Source organism: Pyrus communis, chromosome 8 (assembly GCF_041283825.1).
Source record: "Pyrus communis isolate YQ-2024b chromosome 8, ASM4128382v1, whole genome shotgun sequence".
Taxonomy (NCBI): domain Eukaryota; kingdom Viridiplantae; phylum Streptophyta; class Magnoliopsida; order Rosales; family Rosaceae; genus Pyrus; species Pyrus communis.
In genome coordinates this window covers 1,217,136-1,240,061 of record NC_142572.1, presented here as the reverse complement: position 1 = coordinate 1,240,061, position 22,926 = coordinate 1,217,136, and the positions used below count along the sequence as shown (strand labels likewise).

The window sequence follows — 22,926 nt, the reverse complement described above, 5'->3', positions numbered from 1 at the left end:
TAATGTTGTATTTGTAATTTCATCGCATATCGAACTGCTAGTTTTCATCGATACTATTTGTGTACAATTTTAAATAAAAAAAGTCAAATGATTTCTAACCGCATAATACACGATGAATAACTAAGATTTGAGGATCCCTAGGATGCCCAAAATTTGAATCCAAATGGGATCCAATTCTCAAAAATAACATGCTGACCCAGAAATAAAAAAGTAGTAAAACTTAAGAGAATTGTTATTAGCACTCTAAAAATCTCATTCTACACTCCTCACAAGTGTATTTTTCTTTCCAATTAGGAAAGTTTGGAGTGCCAAATAAGATTTTTGAAGTGCTAATAACAATTCTCAAACTTAACCGTAAAACTTATTAATCTCATTCCTATGCCCACAACCTCATTTCTGCAATTGGACGAAATGCTAAACTAATGCACGTTGGTAAAGTTTAAATTCATATTCGCATTCATAATTGCTCAACCAGATTCCATTGTAAACCTGTCTTCCAATCTTCCTTAATTTGTTTGCTACAGATATTATAAGGAAATTATATACATTGGGATTTTTGGTAAATCTTCGGGATTACCGAACGACTACAAAGAGTAATCGAATTCCATACTGAAAATTTCGAGTTCAGTTCGGTTTCAGATACCGAACATTTTGAGATTTTTTGTTAGAGTTTTTTTTCGGTTTGGGTTTGGGACGGGGTGAGATTTTTGGATTTTTTCCCACCCCCAGTAACAAACAAGCAAAAAAACCTGCGCAATGCCGCGGGTTTACAACTTTAGTAGTTACACATAATTACAACAATGTTTCCAATTCTACTACTACATATATACAACCATACTCACAATCCTATTTACACAAATACTAATCAGCATGTTAAATGGGGGAGTTTTAACTCAGTACAAAACTTGATAAAATTAAACAAATCCCCATGTCATCCGTTCTTCATTTTGACCCCTGCTCTTATAAACTGGACTGAATGATGCACATGGATCATTAATTTCCACGGCAAAGAAGGGATTCTCCATCATCTCCACCATTGGTGTTCTCTCCCTGTTTTCCTTTGCCCAGAAATTGGAAAATCCAATTTTGAAGACAATTTTCTCACACTACAACATTCTTTTAGTTTATATTTCATACATAATATCATATCACAACATTCTTTTAGTAACTTATAAAATAAATTACTGCAAATTAACATGAATAAAAAAAAAAAGACATTTTATCTGACAAAAGCTCAAATTTCCTTGTGAGCCCTGTCTACCCCAATTTTTTTTTCGGCAAATTCAGCGTCATCTAATAGTGCTCTGGCTATGGAGAATCTATGGATAATTGGTGTTTTAGTAAGTCATTGACTAAATTTATTCACAGCAACAACGATTATCGATAACCGCTCAGAAGTTTGAGAAGTAATTAGCCCAAAGGGGGAAAAGAAAAAATCAATAAGATCAAAAAAGGAAAACAAAGCTCATCCAATGAAGACATACGCAGAAAGGATGAAAGCCAAAAGCGAAAGCCAGTGAAAAGTCTTTTTCCCAAACCCATTTGCATGCATTTCCTCGCTTTCCCATTTCCCTTTTCCTATGTTCTGTAAACAACTAATTCTTTCCGAACTCCAATCAAGAAAAATAAAAAATTGTATGTAAATTTAAGCCTTACCTGTGGATTAGCAACAACAAAAGCAAACTGATTCCAACGATCTGGAGAAATTTGGGTTTTAGGGATTTGAACTGAAATTGATTTCGATGAGCAGTTTTTTGTTTCGATTCATGGTGCAGCACGAATGAAGAGGTGGAGAAGTACGGAACGAAATGGAAACGGTGCAGAGGAGAGGAATGAAGCGGTGACGCAAATCTCAAACTTTTTTTTCCATATACACGTATGCCTATAGGGTAATTTGGGAATTTCACTGTAAAGGCACAAAAAGTAGGAACCCAGAAACATTAAAATGAGGGCAAAAACGTCAAAATACTGTTTCTTATGAACAATATTTTTCTCATTCCGCTTTAGTATACATAAATTTAAAAACTCTTACAAAATAAAGTGTTACAAGATTAAACTCGATAAACTTGGGAAAACTCGAAACAGTTGAACTTGGAGCCCGAAAGAATGCACATGAATCCAAACCCAACTCAAGCCCTAACTGTAAAGGTTGGATTGACCATCAAATGTGCCTAAGTTGCACCCCTACCTGGGGTGAGAAATGAGGACTATACAATATGATTATCTACTTGTACCACTAACACGAGCCCCTTGAGTCCCTTCGGTTGGAGATGGCCTAACCCGACTTGTTTGAAACAGGTCGGGTCAACGGGTCTAATCCAAGCTTGGCGAAGTAACGATTTCAAACGGATGGCCATTGTGGTCGAACTGCAGATCCATCTCAAAGCAAAGCCGTTGAACTTGTGGCCAACAAAGAACACGAAGCTTGTCAATGCATCGGAAAACAACATGGAGAGAATCATAGAAACAAACCAGAACGATAGCTGTTGAATTTTTGTGAAGATCCATCTAAAATTAAAGAAAGAAAGAATATTTGGGTCAGGAAAGGAGCTGGTTCTGTGGGAGAAAAGCCCGGTTTTGAAGACGATTCCTGTATTCGATTCCCGAAATTTGTGGGTTTTGTGGGATTTTTAGGAAATGGTTTTGGTTTCTTGGCAGGAAGAAGAACAGTTTCATAATTTCATTTGCTTTGATGATGGACACGCGACTTGGCAAGAAGAAGAAAAGTCTTCATTGGGTTTGGTGAAAGCACACATTTCCTTGGCAGAAAGTCTTGCCACATGTGTTCTGGATTAAATCCAATCGAATCCAACGGTTGCACAGTTCGATTTGGGGGCCCATTTCTTATAACTTTTGGGCCCGCCCTGCCCCATTTCTTCTACACAATATTAAGACTCGTCTTGTACCTGCCCTAACCCATGGGTCCAGGACCCGTTTGCCCCATTTCTTTTACACAATAATAAGACCCGCCTTGTACCTGTCCCAACCCGCGGGTCGAAGACCCGTTTGCCCACCCCTAGTGAGGAATGAGGATTGCACAATGATTATTTACGTGTACAAATTACATAAATAAATATTAAAAAAAAAAAAACTCTCCTTGTAGCATGGAACAAGGCTTGAACACCGTATTCAACCGTTTCATTTAAGGGGTATAACCAGTGGCATATTCGGGATTGAACTTTGGATGGTACCAGTATGAAATACAAATTTTTTAGATAGAAAAAGAGTGCGAAGCGTGTAAAAAAAAAAAAAAAAAAAAAACAGTTTATTCACTTGGTGGGCTTGTTGTGCACATGTCAATAGATATTGGGATATGCTGAAGCTATCTGATCAGTTATATAGAGAGAACTTGTTGAGTGCTACGAAGACAACATGCCGAGATATGCTTAGCATGCATTATGTCAAACATTTATTTGGCACAAAATGGACCCGTACCAAACATTCTGAGGATCCTCTGAAGACCTTCACATATATATTTTCTAGACTCAAGTGGTTTTGGACCACCTTGGTCCCTATTTCCATCCACCACTAGGCATGACAATTTCTTTTTCAGTTTTTACCTTTTTTTAGAAGGAAAACGCATACATGGAACATAAGAGGAATGATGAGAGTGGATGGCGGATAAATGAGAGAGATGTAGAAGACATGTATAAGGAAAGTCGCACAAAATTATATATACTGTTGAGAATAAATCCCACATTGATGGGGGGTGGGATCTTGCATGGGCTTATAAGTAAGTTAGGCTACTCCCATATTGCCAAAACCTTCGGGTATATATGTTTTGACTAGTTGATTTTCTACGAGCTTATGTACATGAATATACGGGACCTTAGCTCAGATCGAACGTCATTATTGATATCACCATTTGTGAAACATAATGCTGATTCTGCCAGATGGATCACCGAGATGAACAAGTGAAACAATCTTGATGACAGCTTAGCTGAAATTTTCTGCCCTCCTAGAGCTCATGTATTTAACAATGCTGAATGTAAATTTGAGAGAAGAGCTCTACTTGTCTTGTTCCAATAATTCCTTAAAATTTTCTACTTACCTTGTTTTTATTTATAGGAGCCTGTGGACAGGAACGTTTGTATCAAATTTCTTATCGATCAACTACAAGATCTTATTACTGACATATCAACATGCAAAGTCCTTGTTCCGTCCGACTGCCTTCGGAAGGAATCTCAAAAATAGGTGTCCCCAGCACTGAAAAGTTTGCAGGTGATGCTCGTTTTTGTATTAACTACGCACAATCATTGGAACTTTGATATTCCTTAATTGTGTACCTTTTCCACTCAGTTTAATGAGTAGTGAAGGTAACTACTAATGTTACAGATCAAGTTATCGGAAAAAATTTCTGATATGATTAGCTTATTTCTTTGTTCATTTTCGTGCGTCTGGTGAAAGTGTACACGCCACCAGTGTCAAGAGCGTTGGCCTGTCTACTCGAGAAAGGGGAGGACTATCAGCTCATTTCTGTCTACATCCAGGTATGCCATTTCCTACATTTACTCAATTATGTATAATTTACTCAGTTCATCTCCCAGTCTCGTTTTCGTGATATAATTTACTGTAACAGTCCGTTGGACAGGTTTCAGCTTTTCAAGACCAAAATTTCGTTCTTCTTAATTATTTTACTAATTATGTGCATGCATTTTCAATAATTATTTATAATGTTCATTCAGAATCGAGAGAAGCCATATGCCGATACACATGTGACATGTGAACTTGAAATTGAAAAAGCTAAGGTAACTTGTGAACTTGAATCAGAATCGAGATGGCCATATGCCGGTACATATGAGGGTATATATGGGCATGCATTTTATTCTTACAACACACAATGTATATATTCGTTCGTACAAGTTCCTTTTCCATCCAACAAGGGTGATGTTTTTCTGGTATGGAACGAAACGTGCATATAATCACATACGAGTCTTAATTATAATCCAAAAACGGAAAACTATAAATAATTATTTTCTTTGCAGCACTGAATTGCGTCGCTGAGAATCTCATCAACCCCATACCTGAATCTGAAACCAGAATCCAAGAGCTTCTTTGACGACAGACCAGGCGTTTTCTCACCTTTAACCTCCCTTAAATAGCTGCACAGAATGATCAAATGAACCGAGAAATAATGATATTTTGATTTCAATCTCGAGGTAGGAACACAACGAGAGAATCACATTTGTAGTATGAAGAATACTAGTTGACGTACCTTACTGAGGGTATTTGAAATTCCGGGTATTTGGCAGAAAGAAACTCAGCCATTTGTACAAGGTTTATGACATGTGATGAGCAATTGTACCTCCCCTTTGCATCATGATGTTCTAAAAGGAAAATGTGCGCGCTGGCAACATCATCGACATGCACCAATGGTATATTGATAAGAAATCTAAGCTCCTCAAGGTTACCAAAGACCATAGCCAGTGTGCTGCGAACGGAGCTGGGAAGCTTAGGACAAATGAACGGGCCAGCAACAATAGAAGGTATTATTGTCACAACATCCAACCCATATTTCTCTGAAAATTCAAGAACTGCCTTCTCGGTTAATCTCTTTGAAATCACGTATGACCCTCCAAATGGCTTTACAGATCTAATGTAATCTATATCGCTCCAAAAAATTTCATCCACTTCCTCCACATCCTTGCCGCTGCCAAACGTGACAGCGAATACACTAGAAGTGTACACAACTCGTTTCACTGTTTTCGCGTTTAAGCACGCCCTTAGAATACCTAGGGCTCCATCAATTGATCTTTTAGTCACTACTTGTTCAGGTTCGTTGTCTTGGAAATCGACTGGAGTGGCAACATGGAACACTCCCATGCACCCTTCAACGGCTGCACAGAAGCTGTCCAGGTTGCTGAGATCCGCGGTGAAAATGTTGAGCCTTTCGGTCGCTCCTGGTAGACTTGTGAGGTAGCTTAGATCTCGCTTGTTCTCTAGCATATACTAAGGGTGGTTTCAATATGGAACGAAACACAAACAGCTCAATCGAAAATTAAAACGATAATTAATTGTTTAATTTAAGAGTGATTCCATAATTACCACTTATTTTTACCATCATTCTAAACAGGTAGGGTCCGCATGAAGAAAGTTCGGGCTCCACCACAAAACCAATTGTAATATGGGGAGGGGCTCAACTACTTATAACCATATGCAAGGTCTCTCATCTTATAAATATGAGATTCATTCTCAACATGTTCCCTTACGTGTGGCGAATTTTCAATCCTAACACGTGGACAACATAACAGGGTGACGTGGACGTGTGTAGCCGTTTGGCTTCATACGTGGGACAACCTGCTCTGATACTATGGAGAAGTTGAGGTTTCACCATAAGAACAAATGGCAATTTGGTGAGTAATTCAACTCTTATAAGCCTATGCAAGATCCTACCACCCGTCAATATGGGACTCATTCTCAACAAGAAGAAATTGAGGTAGAGAGATGGTACAAGTAGATAGTAAAAGTAGCATTTTTTGTTAATCTAAACTACTTATTACAAAATCTATTTGTCACCCAAAAAAAGGTGAAAAATCCAAATTAACCATGTCAACAAAGTTAAAGAAAAGAACCAAAATAAAAGGTACGGACAATATAGTAAATTAAACACAAAATAATTTTATTATTTTTGTTCAAATGCTCCATTTTGTCTTTCACGTTGTTCTCCCATAAAAAATAAACTTTTAGGGACAAAATAGTTATCTAAAAACAGTCGCTAAAGATATGAATGGCCTTTTTAATGACGAAACATCATTTAAAGATCGTCACAAAAAAATTTAGCGACCATTTTATATTTTTCCTCTTTATAAATTTTATTTTTAACTTGGATAACTTCCAGGCAGTTTCGAAATTCAAGGTGGTTGAAATTTCAAAAGTTAAAGTATGCGCTTCTTCCTAATGATATGTTAAGGAAATTGTTAGTATTAATATACCTTGGATAAGTTTGTTTGGGGCCTTTACTACCCTAATGATATCTTTTTGATCAAATCTGCTACTAATCTTAGCAGAGATGGAAATGGAAATAGGCAAAGATATAACTCTCTACCAAAATTAAATTTTTTGTTTGGATTTTCTGCACAAGAAAAAAAATTCGAGATATATTGATATGAATATACTTTGTGTAGATTAAATATAAAAAAATTCAAAAAATTCGATATACAACTGCAAGTCTACCACAACAAAGCCTTATCACATTATTTAGAAACACCCGACATAAAAATAATAAATAAAATTTGTAATACTTTACCTGTAGGATCTGATCTAAGAGTGTATTCACATAGTAGCCCTGACCAAGAAGCCTCATAACCAGCCAAGACCCTACGTACCCAGAACCACCTGTTACACACACTACTCTTCCCAATCTCTCTCCTTCCATCTCTCTAGATCTCTCTCTCTCTCTCTCTCTCTCTTCAAATTCAATCAAATTATATATACTATCACCCAGTTTTGGGTTGGCACTGTTTATCTACAAAGTCAGTGTAATTATGAAATCTTACACTACTCTTCCTAATCTCTCTCTTGTTACACACACTACTCTTCCTAATATCTCTCCTTCCATCTCTCTCTCTGCTTTCAAATTCAAGTCTAAAGTCTCAATATAATTATGAAATCTTATCTTGGAGTGGGAAAATGATTGATAGAGATTTTTATCACCTGCAAAAATAGGGATAAAAACACTTAAAAAGACTTGCAAGAGTACAAGGTTATCGTAGTATAACAGCTCAAGTAAGGTTGTTTCCACAGGGATTGTATGAATAATTTATGTTTAAACTAATTCTTAATTAACTATTTAAAAGTTTCGAAAATGTTGATTTTATGACCTAGAATATTAAAAACGAATTAAATTAAAAACATATAAATAAATTGTCAAAGTAAAGAAAACAAGAGAACATAGTTTTGAAAATAAATTTAATCACTAGGGTTCCGTCGTCCCCTTAACAGTCTTATGTAGTTTTACCAATTACTTACAAATTACACATGCAACTTTGAAGGTTAATTTTTTATTTTATTTTATGCATATTCTACTTGTGGCATTCAAGCTAGAACATAGATCAAACATGCAATCCATCTGTGGCATTCAGATCAAATATAAACATGCATGACTCATTATGCTTTGTGAAAACCTTTTGAAAAACCATGCAACCCCTAAGATGTGGCATTCACCCTAGGCGAACTTACAACTATCAATCACAAGAAGCAATACTCAATCCTCCAGTGGCATTCCTACCAAATTGCATCCGATTACTTAATTAAACATCCTAATGGTAGCTAAGCATTAAGATATAGAGATAGTTTAAACACAGTGATTAATAATTCAAAGTATGCATGTATAATATCATAAGCAATTAAATAAAGACTACATATTCATGCTAAGGCTCAGGGCATCGCTTTAACAAACGGAAATTAGTTATGAACAACCATAACACAAAAGGAATTTTATTGAAATAGAAAAAGGATAGAAAACACCTTGAAATACAAATCGTCAAAGCCTAGCTAAGTTCTCCAAATTGATGCCTTCGTTCTCCCAAATTGATGCGTTTGTTCCTAATGGCTAAAAAACTTTATTATACTACTACAAAATAAAATTCTACTTAGAAAAAGGTGTGACAACCCGTCCCGGATTTTTACGGAACGAAAGGGTAATGTTGTAATTTCATGTTGGGTTTGGATATTGGTTTAAAATATTGTTTTTGAGGGCCCTAATAGGTGTGCCCCAAGGGGTCCACCTTTGGAGTTTGTCCCCGGCACACTCCCTTCTCTCTCTCCCTTCATCTCTCTCTTTCTTCCCTCCCGTGAGTCTTACTCTCCCTCTCACTTTATCTCTCTCACTCTCACTTTTTTCCTTTCTCTATCGGCAAGCATCGAAGGGTGCCATGGGGGAAAGCACCACCTGAGAAACCACCCATTTCACCCTCTAGACCTCACAAGCTTGAACCTGAGCCCTGTTACGTAGGAAAAACCGAGCCGTGAGACTCTAACTCCAAGCTCCAACGAGAACAAAGTTCCCCGACGCGACTTCGAATGATTTTGTAACTTCTCTGATTTGGGTAAGCCTCATAACACTCCAAATGCTTCTCTTTTCATCCCTATAGTTCTTTTATGACCACATTGTTGTGTTTTGGACGTTAAAATACAAAGAAACACCTTCAAAGACTATATTCCCAATTTTCCGACGAGGTGCCGGGACTTGCAGACGTTTACCAATCATATTCCGGCCACGACTGGCCACGAGGAAGGTATATTTCGATTCCTTGCTTCACGGGCTTCATTTTGGTATTTTAGTTCACTTGTTTTGACTAAGTTTCGAGCTCTGTCGGAGCTTAGGAATTCTCCGGCCTATTTCTGGCCTTCTTCTTCGTTGGGTCTGGTGACCCATAAACCTTAGACCCAAAGCCCTTTTTACCCAACCTATTTAGGTAGCCCAATCCCTTAGCCTTTTAAACCAAAGGACCTAATTAAATAACCGAGCTTTCAAGCCCAAAACCCTAGTCTAACTAGGCCCTTAGGACGTGCACCTAGGCCCAGGCCCATCACCAACCTAGCCCGTTGAACCCAAACCCTTGACCCTTTGAAACCAGGCCTTTGGGCCTAGGACCCGTTGGCCTAATCCCACCAGCCCAACCTGGATGAAATATTATGTCAAGGAATATTCATGGAATATTCTTAGTGTTAACTTTTTTGAAATTTACCGGGGACCCTTCTTAGGGTAATTTGATGTCCTAAATCCATTTTTGATGTCCGTTTTCCCAAATTCAATCGTTTTAATAGAGTTTTATTAATTGAACCCTTTATGTGCTTAGGGGTAATTATTTGTGGCGTTTCCGTCTTCGCTAGTTTGCGTGGCTCTTCAGTGGCTAAGTATCTGTGACTCGACCCCTTCTAAAATGTATGTTTTAATAGTAGAAATGCATATATGAAAAACATGATTGAATGATTATGTTTTATGAAATATTATGCTTACTGAGAATATTTTGAATTACCATATTTTATCGAACCCATGTCTGTCGTATATATGATAGATGACTATATACTGCTTATGAACATGCTTTTACACACTTCTTTGTAGTATATATGATGGATGACTATATGCTACGAAGATGTTTTTGAGATATATGTACCTATGTTTGGAAAGACTATGTTCAATGGTTTTGTACTTATCTAGTGGTCACTATACCGCCAAGGGCGAGGGATATGGTTGTTGGCTGCAGGCCTGGAGAAATAATCTCTGGCTTCTGGCCTAGATAAATGGAGCTGGCATTGGGTAGGGAGAAATAATCTCTGGCTACCAGCGCAGAGACATGGAGCTAGCATTGGGTCGGGAGATATCGTTACTGGATACCACTATTTAGCCCACTATATACGAGATGTATTTTATGAGAAGTTTTATGGCATGCTAGGGTTTCAGAAACCTATTACATTTTATACTATTGATGTTTTCATAAAACTTGGGGGTTAGTATGTTGATAACTATTTTAGTATTATATATATATATATATAAAAAAAAAAACTTGGTCCACTCATGTTTGTTTTGCGCCCCCTCATGACATTAGAATCGAGGCGTACAATCTCGGCGTCAGGGCACTTCCGCATCAGCATCTTCGAGTCCTCTTGGTATAGGACCCATTTTCCTTATTCATTCAATTTTGTATTATTCTTTTAGTGTTTCAGTTTAGTTGTATACTCTGAACACGTTCCTCATTTGCATATTAATTATATTTAAATTTATAAGTCTTATTTATTTCTTGTTCTCATGCATTCAAATATGGTTTCGTCACCTTCGGGTGTCGACCAGCACGTATTTACTCTGGTGTTTGGGAGAATATCGGGATCGGGGCATGTCAAAAGGTATTCTAAAAATTAGGAAACATAATAGAATAAGATAACTAGGAAATGAAAGGTTTCCTATTTAAACTAAAATTCGGACTTCTAAAAAAATCCAACTTTTGACCAACCAAATCAATTTTGATTTGGTCCCAAAAGATCTCTTTTTAAAGCTTGAGACGTCCCTAACAAATATTCAGAAGGAATCTTCCTCAAAATATGTTATCTTGGCCTCTAATATAAAATACCCAAAACGTCCAAAAACGTCAATTTTGGAAAGTTGCACGCTGGGCCTTTATTTCATCGTCATGGTCAAACAGCTTGGTAGAAAAATCTGAAACTTTGATACAATCATCTTGAAAGACTCATGAATATTCTCCAATTGGAATCACTCCAAAATTCGTCCCTTTGGTCACTAATCGGGTAAAATATATGGTATAATATGGACTCATCAAGGATCCTCGCCAGATCCTTTTCCTGGGGATACTAGGGATCCCATAATCGTGACCGTTCATCGTACATCATGCGGTTAATTTTCGTTAGGTACTATTTATATTTAATTTTAAATTTTAAATTTTGAAATGATTTCTGACCGTATGATGTACGATGAACGGTCATGATCACGAGATCCCTAGGATCCCCATGAAAAGGATTTGGCGAGGATCATTTTCACTTGGAGGGGACTTTGTCACCTCTAATGTCTCTGTCTAGTAACTTTCTTAGTGGTTGATTGGGCATGCTATCGCTTTCGGGGATGTTTCTTATTTGACAAATTCCGTTTACATCCAAAACACGTCTTAAGAAGAGTAGAGGTTGTAAAGTGATACGTTATAGAATGTAGGAGGTAAAATGAGATTTTAGTTAGAGTATAAAGGTCACAACTAAAAATTAAGACTAAGTTTTGTGATGACTATATTTGAAGTTTGTTGGTTTTCAATTGGATAATGAATGATAATGTTGTTTTTACGTTTTTTTTAAATTGAAGCTTTGGTGTTGTTTTGAAATTTAAACTCAACTTCGCATGGTTTTGTTGTGACTGGCTCATAAATTAGGGATTAATTATGTGTTAGCAACAATTTTGCATGTGTAACTTTGTGAATGCTACAAGAAAATGACAGCAACCATTTGTGTCTTTGCTTTCGGTCGTGGCGTGGAAGTTTTCGTTCAAGAGAAGACATGACGACTGCCACGAGCAAAGTTGGAAGCAGGTCTTGACTTTGTGGGATTGCATCCAATTGTGCATGCTTTCTCTTGTATGTATTAAAATATGGCAAATGGAGAAGAGTTGTAAGCTAGGTAGGCTAGGTGTTGAATATTTCAAAGTGAACTTGAGACTTTGTGGTCTTGGTTGTTGGCATAGGTGCTACTGTATGCCTATAAGTGAAGGCAATATTCATGCACTGTGAAAGCTTTCGGAGGAGAACACGGAGGAGAGAAACAGAGAGTGAGAGTTGAAACACTTGAGGCAGAGTGAGATTTTGGAGAAATTTTGTGAGTGGGTTTACAAGGGATTCAGGTTTGGTTTATGTTGATTTAACTCAAGTGTATCTTGTACTAGCCTCATAGTGAAGAGCAGTAAGTCTTTGGGGACGTAAACAGGATTTTGTCAACCTCGTAAATTTCTCGATGTCTTTATTTCTTATATTTTATCATGTTCAATTGTGAGTTTGTATTTTGATGAGGTAATCTAAATCTCTGTTTCGCACCGACTGGCCAAAGCACAACATGTTGAAACTTGAAACAATAGAAATAGTCTCCAGACTATTTGGTTTGCGTTTTGGATGGATGATGATTTCTAAAATTGAATATTAACTAGTATTGATGTTGTTTTGGTTACAAATTTGAGAATTTTTGCAAAAATAAAGTGTTACAAGATTAAACTCAATAAAAGAAAACCCGAATAAATGTACATGAATCCAAACTCAACCCAAGCCCTAATTGTGAAAGTTGAGTTGACCATCAAACCAGCTGAACCCATCTAAATTGATCCCTTCTTGGTGGGAGTGAGGAATGAGGATTATACAAGGATTTTTTACTTATACCAATTACAAAAATAAAAAAGTCCCTTAGAGCTCAATTTTGATTTCATTTTGCTCCTTGCACTCAAAAGTCATGACTTTATTTTCTAAAACTCAAAATCACTCCATTTTACCATGGTTCTATTTTTCTATCAAATAGCCGCTAAAATTTCTAACGTGGATAGGTTAAATCGTAATATCATGTGCTTATTTTTAACTACTTCCTTGAAACTTAATTTTGATCCCACTTTACCCTATGAAATTCAAAAATCATTACTTTTGCTTCTTGAAATTCTATATTTGCTCCAGTTTGATTTGTGAACTATGTCTTCTTCTTTAAACTCAAAGTCGCCCCTGAAACATATGTGAGACTTACCATCCAATAAGACTATGCCACATGTGCCAATGCATTTTATTATGAAAGAGGGTCCTCTCCAGATCCACTTTGTGGGGATCTTAGGGATCCCCCCATCCTAGCCGTTTATTGTACATTGTGCAGCCAATTTTCGTCAGGTATTATTTATTTTTAATCTATACTATTATTAAGAAAACCCTCATTGTCAACTTTTTGTCCTTTTTTTCTATTTTGCCCTCACTTTTGGTACACAATGTTTACATAAGGAGGCAAAATAGTAATTTTGTATCTTTTGAACTTTTTGCCCTTTTTCCTATTTTGCTCTCACTTTTGATACACAATATTTACATAAGGAGGGCCAAATAGTAATTTTGGATCTTTTGCGAAAATGACAATCATATCCCTATTTTTCCTATTTTACCCTCACTTTTGATACATAATATTTACATAAGATAAAAAAAATATACACTTCTTAAGAGAAATTGTCCCACCATCATTTTTTCACACAGGTAAGTGAAATCATGACGTTGTTTGGATAGTTTGAATAAATTGAAGCGGTTGCGCTTGAGAAGAACTTGAGAGAAGGTGGGCGGTTAAAGAGGCTTTAATTTTGTACCTTTTGACAAAATGACAATCATATCCCTATTTTTCCTATTTTACCCTCATTTGTTTTGAGAAAATGACAATCATATACCTATTTTTCCCATGGCAAAACAATAATTATTTCTACTAATTAATAAAACACACATGAATAAGAAATATGGAGCAGAAATGTAATTTCACACAACCAAATTTTGCTTTTTTTTTTTTTCAAATTTTTTTCAAAGCCACACCTACATGTAATCATAACATATTTCTAATTATAAATAATAATAATAATAATAATAATAAAAATAATTTAAAAAAAAAAAAAAAAAATCTCACTCCCACATTCTCTATCACTCTCTTCCTCTCTCCTTCTATTTCAAAAACAAAAATAAAAAATTTTCTCGCACACTTTGTGTGTGCCCATATGCTGTGTAATATTAAGAAAAAATATGCACTTATTAAGAAAAATTGTCTCATCATCATTATTCCATACTCTTTTTAAAATTTTAAAAACTAATCCCTCCTTAATTAATAACAAAAACTAAAATGAAATTGTTCACACACACAGAATGTGTGATCATTTGCTAGTTTTAAACAAAAAAAAAAGTCAAAAAAATTCTGAACGCACGATGAACGATTAATGATTAAGATGTGAGGATTCCTAGGATCCCCACAATTTGGATCCGGATGGGATCCAAATCCTTTGATTATGAACCTCCATACCTTCAACATTCAATAATCAGAAATATTAAGCTTAAAAGAAAAAATTAAGAATTGAAATTTTTTTGGGTGGTTGTGCTTGAGTTGCAGATATGGAGGAAAAAGAAAGAAAAAAAAAGAAGATTATATATCTGCAAAAGAACTTCCTGTTGATTCATCCAAAATCATGAGGACATATCCAGCAGAATTTAGTATCTCATCCTCAATCTCAACAAAAGAAAAAAAACAATTTGTGCTCAAGTCCTATAAGCCCATAAAATTGGGAAATTCTCTTTTTCCTTCTTTCTGATTCTAAATCCTCGACGAAAGTTGAAATGGAAACATAAACACAAACTTAATTCCAGTTTCGCAGGGCTGTACAGAAAGGGACTCTGTCACACTCTCTTCGGCTTCTTTGCACCTCCTTTCTTATCTGATTCTGCAGCCTTCTTCTTTTCCTTCCTCTCCCGCTTCTTTAAAGCCGTCATGTGAGCCTTTAGGATGGTTGCATAAGAGGATTGAAAACGCTGGTGTTCCTTTGGCCCAACCTTTCCAATTGAATTCCAATTAACAATGTCAGCCAACTACGCTTGACGTATAAAACCAGAAACAAGAATATCATGTTCTGGCTCTATGCTTTAGTTAGCATGTGTGTGCTGTTTCGTATAATTGTATGTTTTTATTATGTTTCTCATCAAATGAAGTAGAGCACGGCTAGTTATAAGTACAAAAACAAAGCAATTAGCAGTCAACGCGTAAACGATATAAAGATTTTTGTGTAGGAGGAAGAGTAATTAACACTTTAAGTAAGCACTTTCGGTACAATGGTATTGCATGTGCCAAATAGGTTTTACCATTTGTTTTACTGTTGTTAACATCAACTCAACTCACACTACTGTAAAAGAAGCAAAGTCGGCAAGACAACGACATGTGAAATCCGCCGTTAACTACTACTAAAACAATTTCCCTGCCCAAGAACCTAATTATACTGAACTTCTGATGACATTTTACTATGGTATATAAAACTAAACCAAAACCCGCAAAGGCTTAGACACACGCACACAAACACAGAAGAAGAATCTAAGGGTGAATTGTCTCAGTTTTAAATCACAAAGTGGTTCATATTTCATGAAATTACTTTCATTTAGTAAGGTCATAAATTGAAATATTTGGAAAAAACATATGACCAAGTAATACATGTCAAGGGGCAGAAACACATACCGAAGTAGAAATTGTCTTATTCCCAAGTGTTGCACGAATAAGGCATCGGTAATCAATTTCTTCACCGGCAGTTTTCATTTTATTCCTCTGCACCTTAGACTTCATGGATGCTGAAATACATACAAGATTGAAAAGTACTTCACACATTGTAATAAAACAACCCAAATACGCACGAATTACACTAACAAAAGAAAAAAGTAAACCCATTGAAAGAAAACAGAAGGAAACTTGTGCACATACATCGTTTGAAGGTAACCCAGACGGAACCCTTCTCGGTGCTTTTCTCAAACATGCTAGTGAGTTCGTTAAGAAATGGATCAGGCTGTAAAAGAACCTACAATAAGAAGTAAAATAAATCGTATCAGAATAATCTCCTCAGTCCAAATACAAGACATAACTACATCAAAAAGGAATCAACCCAACAAAATAGCATCAGGCAGGGCATGCACATTCATCACCATCGCAAATTTCACAAACAAATTTTGGGTTCTGCATTTGGGTTTCGTTAACTCGATTAAGATTAACAATTTTATGGAGATTCAAATTAAAACGAAGAAAACAAAAACGCAATTATCATACAAATTGTCTGAGTAAATCACTCCAAACACAAATAAAAGAAGGAAAATTGAAGGAAACCCATGTGAGTAGATGAATCCGTGAATCTATGCGTACATGTATGTTTGCACAGAATCGAAGCAATAGAGAGGGAGAAGGAGAAATTGAAGATATGATACCATTGTGTGATTGCGAAGAGGTTTTTCCTTCTTCGATGCGATCCGGGGATGGACGGATTCTTAAACCCTAGAAAATCAAATCAAGGTTTAGTTTGGGGATTTTACGATCGGAGGAGTTTATGAATTCTGAGGAGCTGTGAACATGTTGGAGCCGCTTGACCGTTTGTCGAATTACCCTTATAACCCTGAAAAAGCCGGTTTTAATGGGCTTGTCTAGCGCAATTGTAATGTTTTCTTGGCCCAAAGCTAGTTTGCTTTGGGGAGATTAAGCTTGCGATCAAAGATTAAAGAAATTGACTTAGCTTATCAAAATACATTGATCGATTCATAGAGTTTTGTGTTTAAGATCGACTAAAATATAGTAAAAATCATCTATGTCAATAAAAATTAATAAAATATAAATTTTTTTAATCATCTGTATAAAAACAGATGGTCGTATTTAGTAAAAAAACATTTGCTTCTTTTTATTTACTAAACAATTTTAATTTTAATTGATTTTTCCAATAATAATGTTTAGAAAGTGATTTCTAATGTGAAAAAAAAAAAATCTTTTGTAAAATTTAAGTTCCACGAACAGTCAATAATACTTTTGTTGTTGCAGTTAATATCATTTAGGGATGTAGTGTGTAAATCTAGAAGTAAATTCGAATATGGTTCGGATATCTAATCCCCTTAAGACTTGTATTGCTTGCGAGGAAAGAAAAGCCCACTTGATTATTATAAATAAAGCCACAAGACCACAAGGGAGAGTGCAATTTACAACCACTGAGCTCTCTCTTGTCGTCCTTCCCTACCCTCATCATTCAGATTTTCCTATTTCGTACATGGTTCCGTTGAGTTGCACTGGAACCCTATATTCTTTGGGTTCCATTAAGTTAGTTTGGAATCATACTCCGTGCATGGTTCCATTGAGTTGGTCCGGAACCCTACATTCTTTGGATTCCATTGAGTTGGTCTAGAATCCTACTTCGTGCATGGTTTCATTGAGTTGGTCTGAAACTCGATATTCTTTGGATTATATTAAGTTGGTCTGGAAACCTTCATGTATAGTTTCATTGAGTTGGTTCGGAACCCTATATTCTTTGGATTCCATTGTGGTGGTCTAGAATTCTACTTCGTCATGGTTCCATCGCTAGAGTGTAATGAATTATGCTCGTTGAGTTTCATTTAGTTGTTCTGGAACTCAATGTTTTCTTGCTAGTCAATGCCATGAGAAATTTTGGAAGTCATTGCAGATACAAGATTTTTATTTTTTATTTTTTATTTATGCTTAACAAAATGGTGAATTATGATTGACTTGATCCCTCACAAGGTACGTAGGCAATCTAATCTACATCCATATAATAAAATAAAATGTTACTCCACTGTTGAACTAATGGATTTTTTTAGTCATGTCCTGAATTCGGGGGTGTGACAGATAACGCCACCACATCGAACTAAAATGGGTATGCCAGTTATGTTTCACCTTCAACTATTTGCTACTTAGAACCCTTGATAGGCGATCTCTTTACATATTGATTAGATGCTCTTCCTGCTGTTAGGAGAGAGAAGGAACACCAACATTCACGATGAAAGACGTGAATTCGCGTGGTCAGTCCTTGTGTCTCATCTCGATCTCTATATCACACACTGTCGAACTGAAGTGCGACACATTCTAGATCTTCAGAGTGTAGCTCAAAGCATGCTACACACTTTTACTGATTTAGCAAGAGTGAGGAGTTCACATATACATGTTGCAAACGTGCTTGCAAGGATTGATGTACCAAGAGGGCATCAGAGCAGCATGTTGCCCCCACTTGTATTCCAGTGAGGTCGGCCTCACCTAATGGGAGTGCTCATGCAATATTAGTGGTTAGCCAATCAGTTGCCCATGCTCGAAGAGAGGCAGACCAGTTAGGTCCGAAGGATTCGTACCCTCGAAAGATGATGAATATGACACAGCCAATTCCTAGTTTTGTAGCTATCACTTCTGTTTCAATGCATGAGGTTATTGTAGATTATGGTAGTTTCACGGAAGAGACATAACCACCTCGCGATAATCAAGAAATCCACTATGCATGTTTGGAAGCACTTTGGAAAAGAAATGAGATAATAGGCAACGATGCACTTGCATATACTGTATCTACTGATCTTGCAAAGAGATGACAATAAAGAACCAAGTTTCATAAACGAATGTTAGCATAAAACGGATTGATCTAAATGAAATGATTATTACAAGTTGCTAGCTAAGTTATTAATAGAATGCGTTCAACACATCATAGACGCATTGTGTAACTTTGTAAGAGACAAATTATCAATCTCGTCGACATTTTTCAGTTTTGCAGTGGCTAAAAACCGCAAGTTCATCACCTCGAACAATGGCTATGGCCTGTGAAAAATTCCACAAGTTATGCATTAGTAGCAGTGTATAAAAATAGAACAGCATTTGATAATGAAATTAGGACAGCGTTTGATTCAGTTCATTACGAAGACACTGAATTACCTCACTTATACAAAGTTTGTGATCTGAATCAACTTTTAGGCAGTGCAACGCTGTGCGAGCCATATACTGGACCATCCTAGCATCACCAGCAGTTTCCGTCAATCTGCAGTCCATCAGTTTACCAAAGTCACCATTTTCTAGAAGTGGCAGTGCCTGTTTTGCAAGTGAAAAATCTTTCATTAGGCCGCAAATTTCTACTTCATAACCAAAAGAAAAAGACTATCGTTTTCCTTGATGATTAAATCTACGTCCTAGCCAATTAGTAGCCTGTTTCAGAGTTTATTGTCAAATCAGAAACATGTTACGGAATACAGTTCTGAAGATGCACTTCCAGTTAAATGAAGCAATTGTCCTTGAAGTTTTTTCCAGTCACATTTGAGCTAGAATGACCAGCTTTAGGTTGGACATACGAGAGATCTTACCCATTCAATCATGGAGTTGTCCTTCCCTTGGTCGTGAACCGGACTTACACACTTTCCAGTAATAAGCTCCAGTAGGAATTTTCCATAATCTTGTACATCGCCAAAATGGCGCTTGTCATATCTAGTTTAATATATCAAACAGCAGCTATATGAGAATATGAATTAGAACATTCTTTACAGTTCTATCCTATTAAATTAAATGCTTGTGCAGGTTATGAGGCATAATTACGAAGTTCTCTTACTTGGCTATCGAATCTTTAGTCGGAGGGGAATTCTTAAGCCACTCAGCAGATTTGAAGTTGCAGAGCTTGAAGAGCAGTAGTCAAAACCAAGTACTCGGTTATAAGCAATAAGTCGAAGAGCATGATGAGTAGTAAAAAAATCAGTTGTGTTCGTTACTAACTCATCCAATTTTGTAATTATTGTAAAACCATATTTGAAGAGATCAACAAAGTTGAATTCGTTGTACAAATTCTATCGAATTTCCTTTTTTTTTTTTAATTATATTGGCTGATAACTTGGCATTGTTTCCGTTCCCGTATGCATATATATGAAGTATCAGGATGTACTTACCATTGCGGAGTAACCATGAGAAAGAGCAACGCTGAAAGCACGAACATTTTTGTGAACAATAGATCCATCAACACACTCCTCATGGAGATAGCGCAAGCTTCGGCCTATTTCTAGAGCAATAGACCACCTCACTCCCCACCCCAGTTTCTCGGCCAGCTCATCACCTACAAACTGATAGAGGTCAGTTTGAGTATTCTATTCTGTGCAAGAACAAAACTGAAAACAATTAGTCTGTTATGGAAGCCGAAAAAACAGAAGAACATCAAGCGGCTCATAATAATAGAATGGATATCTATTTACCAATCAACTATGATAAGATGAACGTGCTTGTGCGTGTTTCGAGTTCATTAACAAAGTACTTGTAAACCAAGAATTTCGAAAACTAGGATGCATCAGTTAGAGAAGTAGTCGTTCTTACATTGCAAGTTCATGTCAACGGTACCCAAACAAGGGAAGTCAAAAAGCAAGAATGCAGAAACGCCTGTGCTGCAGTACCCAACAAGGTTTGAGATGTTGCGGTGGCTCACCCGGGAAAAGATCTGTAGGATTGACCAGAAGCCTTTGTTTGTTTTCTGTAAAGACTTTACTAGAACAGGTGTTTCTTGTAATAGCCCCTGATGAACTGTTATGTCATCCACAACTCCTGTAATGTTATCATCAGCAAAGCCATTCGTTATCACTTCAAGTTCGTTGTAAGAAAACGCTCGAGGAAAACCACTTCTCCAAGACAGAGGATAGCAACAAGGATTCTGAGGATATGGTGCGGGTGCACTCATATTTCTTAACTTGCAAGCACTGAAATCTTTACTATGCTCTTCCCGAGGATGCTTTTCAGGAGCTGCTGAATCATAATTTGGCTCAGGATTGCTCGGGCAAATCTCAGCAGGCTGTGTATCATTCGATAGCATCAAGCTAGCAAAATCTTTTTCCTTTACTACTGCAATGTTGCACGTTACATGTCCTCGTAGATAAACTTTCAATTTCTTAAAGTGACTGAAAACCGAAAAAAAATAAATTTAGAAGAAAAATAGAGGGAGAAGAGAAGAACACCGGGGTACTATATATGAACCTGTGGCATACCAGTCTAATACAATCCAACGGGTATTAAGGTTCTGTGATTCCTTAATTGCCAGTGTCGCCGGACAAAACCCGGCTGCAAGCTTAAACACCAACCTCACCTGCACATAACAGTAAACCATAGTTTTTTAGCATGGGAACATATTCATAACATTTGACAAAACTGACATGTAAAAAGATAAATGAGAAGAAAAAACAGGAACCTCATTCTTTGTGCAGCGACTATATATAGGCTGAAGGCTGGTCCGGTATTGTCCTCTTTTTCGCTGGATTTCTTCTCCAAGATCGACAGGATCCACTTCCTCGTGGTCCATGAATACTGATCTCTCCCCTGCAGAACATAAGCTGGTATATAGTAGGCATATATATATATATATATATATATATATAGTAGTACGTAGCAAAGAAAGCAACACATGTGTAACATGTATATACGTAGCAAACATGGGCGTAGCCAAGTTTCGAATCCCCCACCGTAATTTTGAATAGGTTATTAAATTATCGTTCAAACAAAAGAAACTTACATATTCCAGAGGCGCGGAGACCCGTGAGCAACTTAAACAGAAAGCAAGAGTTCTTCTTGGCATGGTGATCAGTGAAAACTCCTAAAACAAGGAAGGTGTCACCGGGTTTAACGATATGTTTGAGAGCCCATTCGACGGCTTCCACACTTCCTTTAGTCCTATTTGCATCGACAGCGACTATCACGGCCTCTCTTTGGGATGACTGCAACTGCAAACCAGCCATCTCCCTCTCTTTCCACTGTGTTTATTTACTATTTAGGAGAGGTTTTGCTTGTGATCATCAGAGGATTTTGGTGTTGCTCTGAATCTTTTTATCTTCCGATATGTTGGGTTTGTTTGTTCCTGACTTGGACAACTCCGTCATCGACAAGATGGACAGTCGAACGAGGTTGGTTTACGTTAGTTATTATCGTTGGCAATGAGGCTATCAGCATCAGCTTCTAAATTTTGTTTCATTGTTTGGAATGAACGGAATAATTTTTATTCGCCCTATTTTCTTCTTATTTATGGTAAGGCCGGCTGGATCTCTTGTTTTTTGTTGTCGTGAGTTTTGTTTGACATTATCTCACTGCTAGCTGCTAAAATACATTGTTCAGTACAGATAAGAACCCATTATTTGGTCTCCCAATCGTAGAAAATACGAGAGCCCATTATTTGGATTAAACATAAGCTATGAGATAGAGATATAAATGGATCATTTTATCCACGATCGAATTTATATTTATTTAATACACTATTATCAATGAAAATGTTTGGAAAATAATACAAAAGAACAAACAACATTTGCGTGATAGGAAATAATTTTTCGTCACGTAATATCTTTTTGTCCAAAAAAAAACAAACAAAACCCTTGCTTATGACGAGAGTACTTGTTGCAAGAGGAATATTTGCTCGACGAAAATTTGTTTTGGTAGTGAAGACCAAAAAAAATTTGCAACAAAATAAGCTTTCGACACCATTTTTTACTCGACACATGAATGGTTGGCGCGACAATATATTTAAATAGTGGGCGACAAACGGCTTTCATCCTTCATGGCGCGAAATCTCAAAAAGTTAGGAGGGACATTAATCCTAGAAGTTCTTTGGCCGACATAGTGGATACTTTACAGTATTTCCAAATGAGATATTAAATTTTAAACATCAAAATAATAGTTGATAGCTTATAATAATGTCATTTAATAAACTTTTTATCTTTTTATGGAGTTCAATGATTAAGGCAACCAATCAAATATTTAAAAAACATAACAACATTTATTATATATTATATTAATCTATTAAAATATCTTTTAATAAATTTGACATCTGTTGTCAAATGATAGCAAAAGGTTTTGTCTTCAAATGACTCAGCGCCACTTAAGAAATTGAAGGCTCGGTTGGAGAGAGTTTGCTGTCATTTTTTACTATTGTATGCC

General features: G+C 36.5%; 2 protein-coding genes and 1 pseudogene across 3 annotated transcripts; all 3 read right to left on the bottom strand.

The window, feature by feature from the left end:
- Positions 1 to 4,734: 4,734 nt before the first annotated feature.
- Positions 4,735 to 7,553, bottom strand: LOC137718595 (vestitone reductase-like; annotated as a pseudogene). Its single transcript, XR_015965148.1, has 3 exons — positions 7,256 to 7,553; positions 5,216 to 5,958; positions 4,735 to 5,102 (listed from the first exon to the last, which is right to left on the bottom strand). The product of XR_015965148.1 is annotated as a vestitone reductase-like (transcript).
- A 7,058-nt stretch (positions 7,554 to 14,611) lies between these two features.
- Positions 14,612 to 16,589, bottom strand: LOC137718514 (signal recognition particle 14 kDa protein). Its single transcript, XM_068458069.2, has 4 exons — positions 16,437 to 16,589; positions 15,943 to 16,036; positions 15,703 to 15,812; positions 14,612 to 15,029 (listed from the first exon to the last, which is right to left on the bottom strand). Exons 1-4 carry the CDS (start codon positions 16,437 to 16,439, stop codon positions 14,877 to 14,879), a joined length of 360 nt encoding a protein of 119 aa, XP_068314170.1. The 5' UTR covers positions 16,440 to 16,589; the 3' UTR covers positions 14,612 to 14,876.
- Positions 16,590 to 18,729: 2,140 nt separating this feature from the next.
- Positions 18,730 to 21,743, bottom strand: LOC137717214 (proline-rich receptor-like protein kinase PERK14). Its single transcript, XM_068456508.2, has 9 exons — positions 21,515 to 21,743; positions 21,194 to 21,321; positions 20,994 to 21,091; positions 20,332 to 20,906; positions 19,914 to 20,077; positions 19,583 to 19,647; positions 19,341 to 19,461; positions 18,919 to 19,071; positions 18,730 to 18,804 (listed from the first exon to the last, which is right to left on the bottom strand). The coding sequence occupies exons 1-9, from the start codon at positions 21,735 to 21,737 to the stop codon at positions 18,730 to 18,732; spliced, it is 1,602 nt and encodes a 533-aa protein (XP_068312609.1). The 5' UTR covers positions 21,738 to 21,743.
- Positions 21,744 to 22,926: the final 1,183 nt, after the last annotated feature.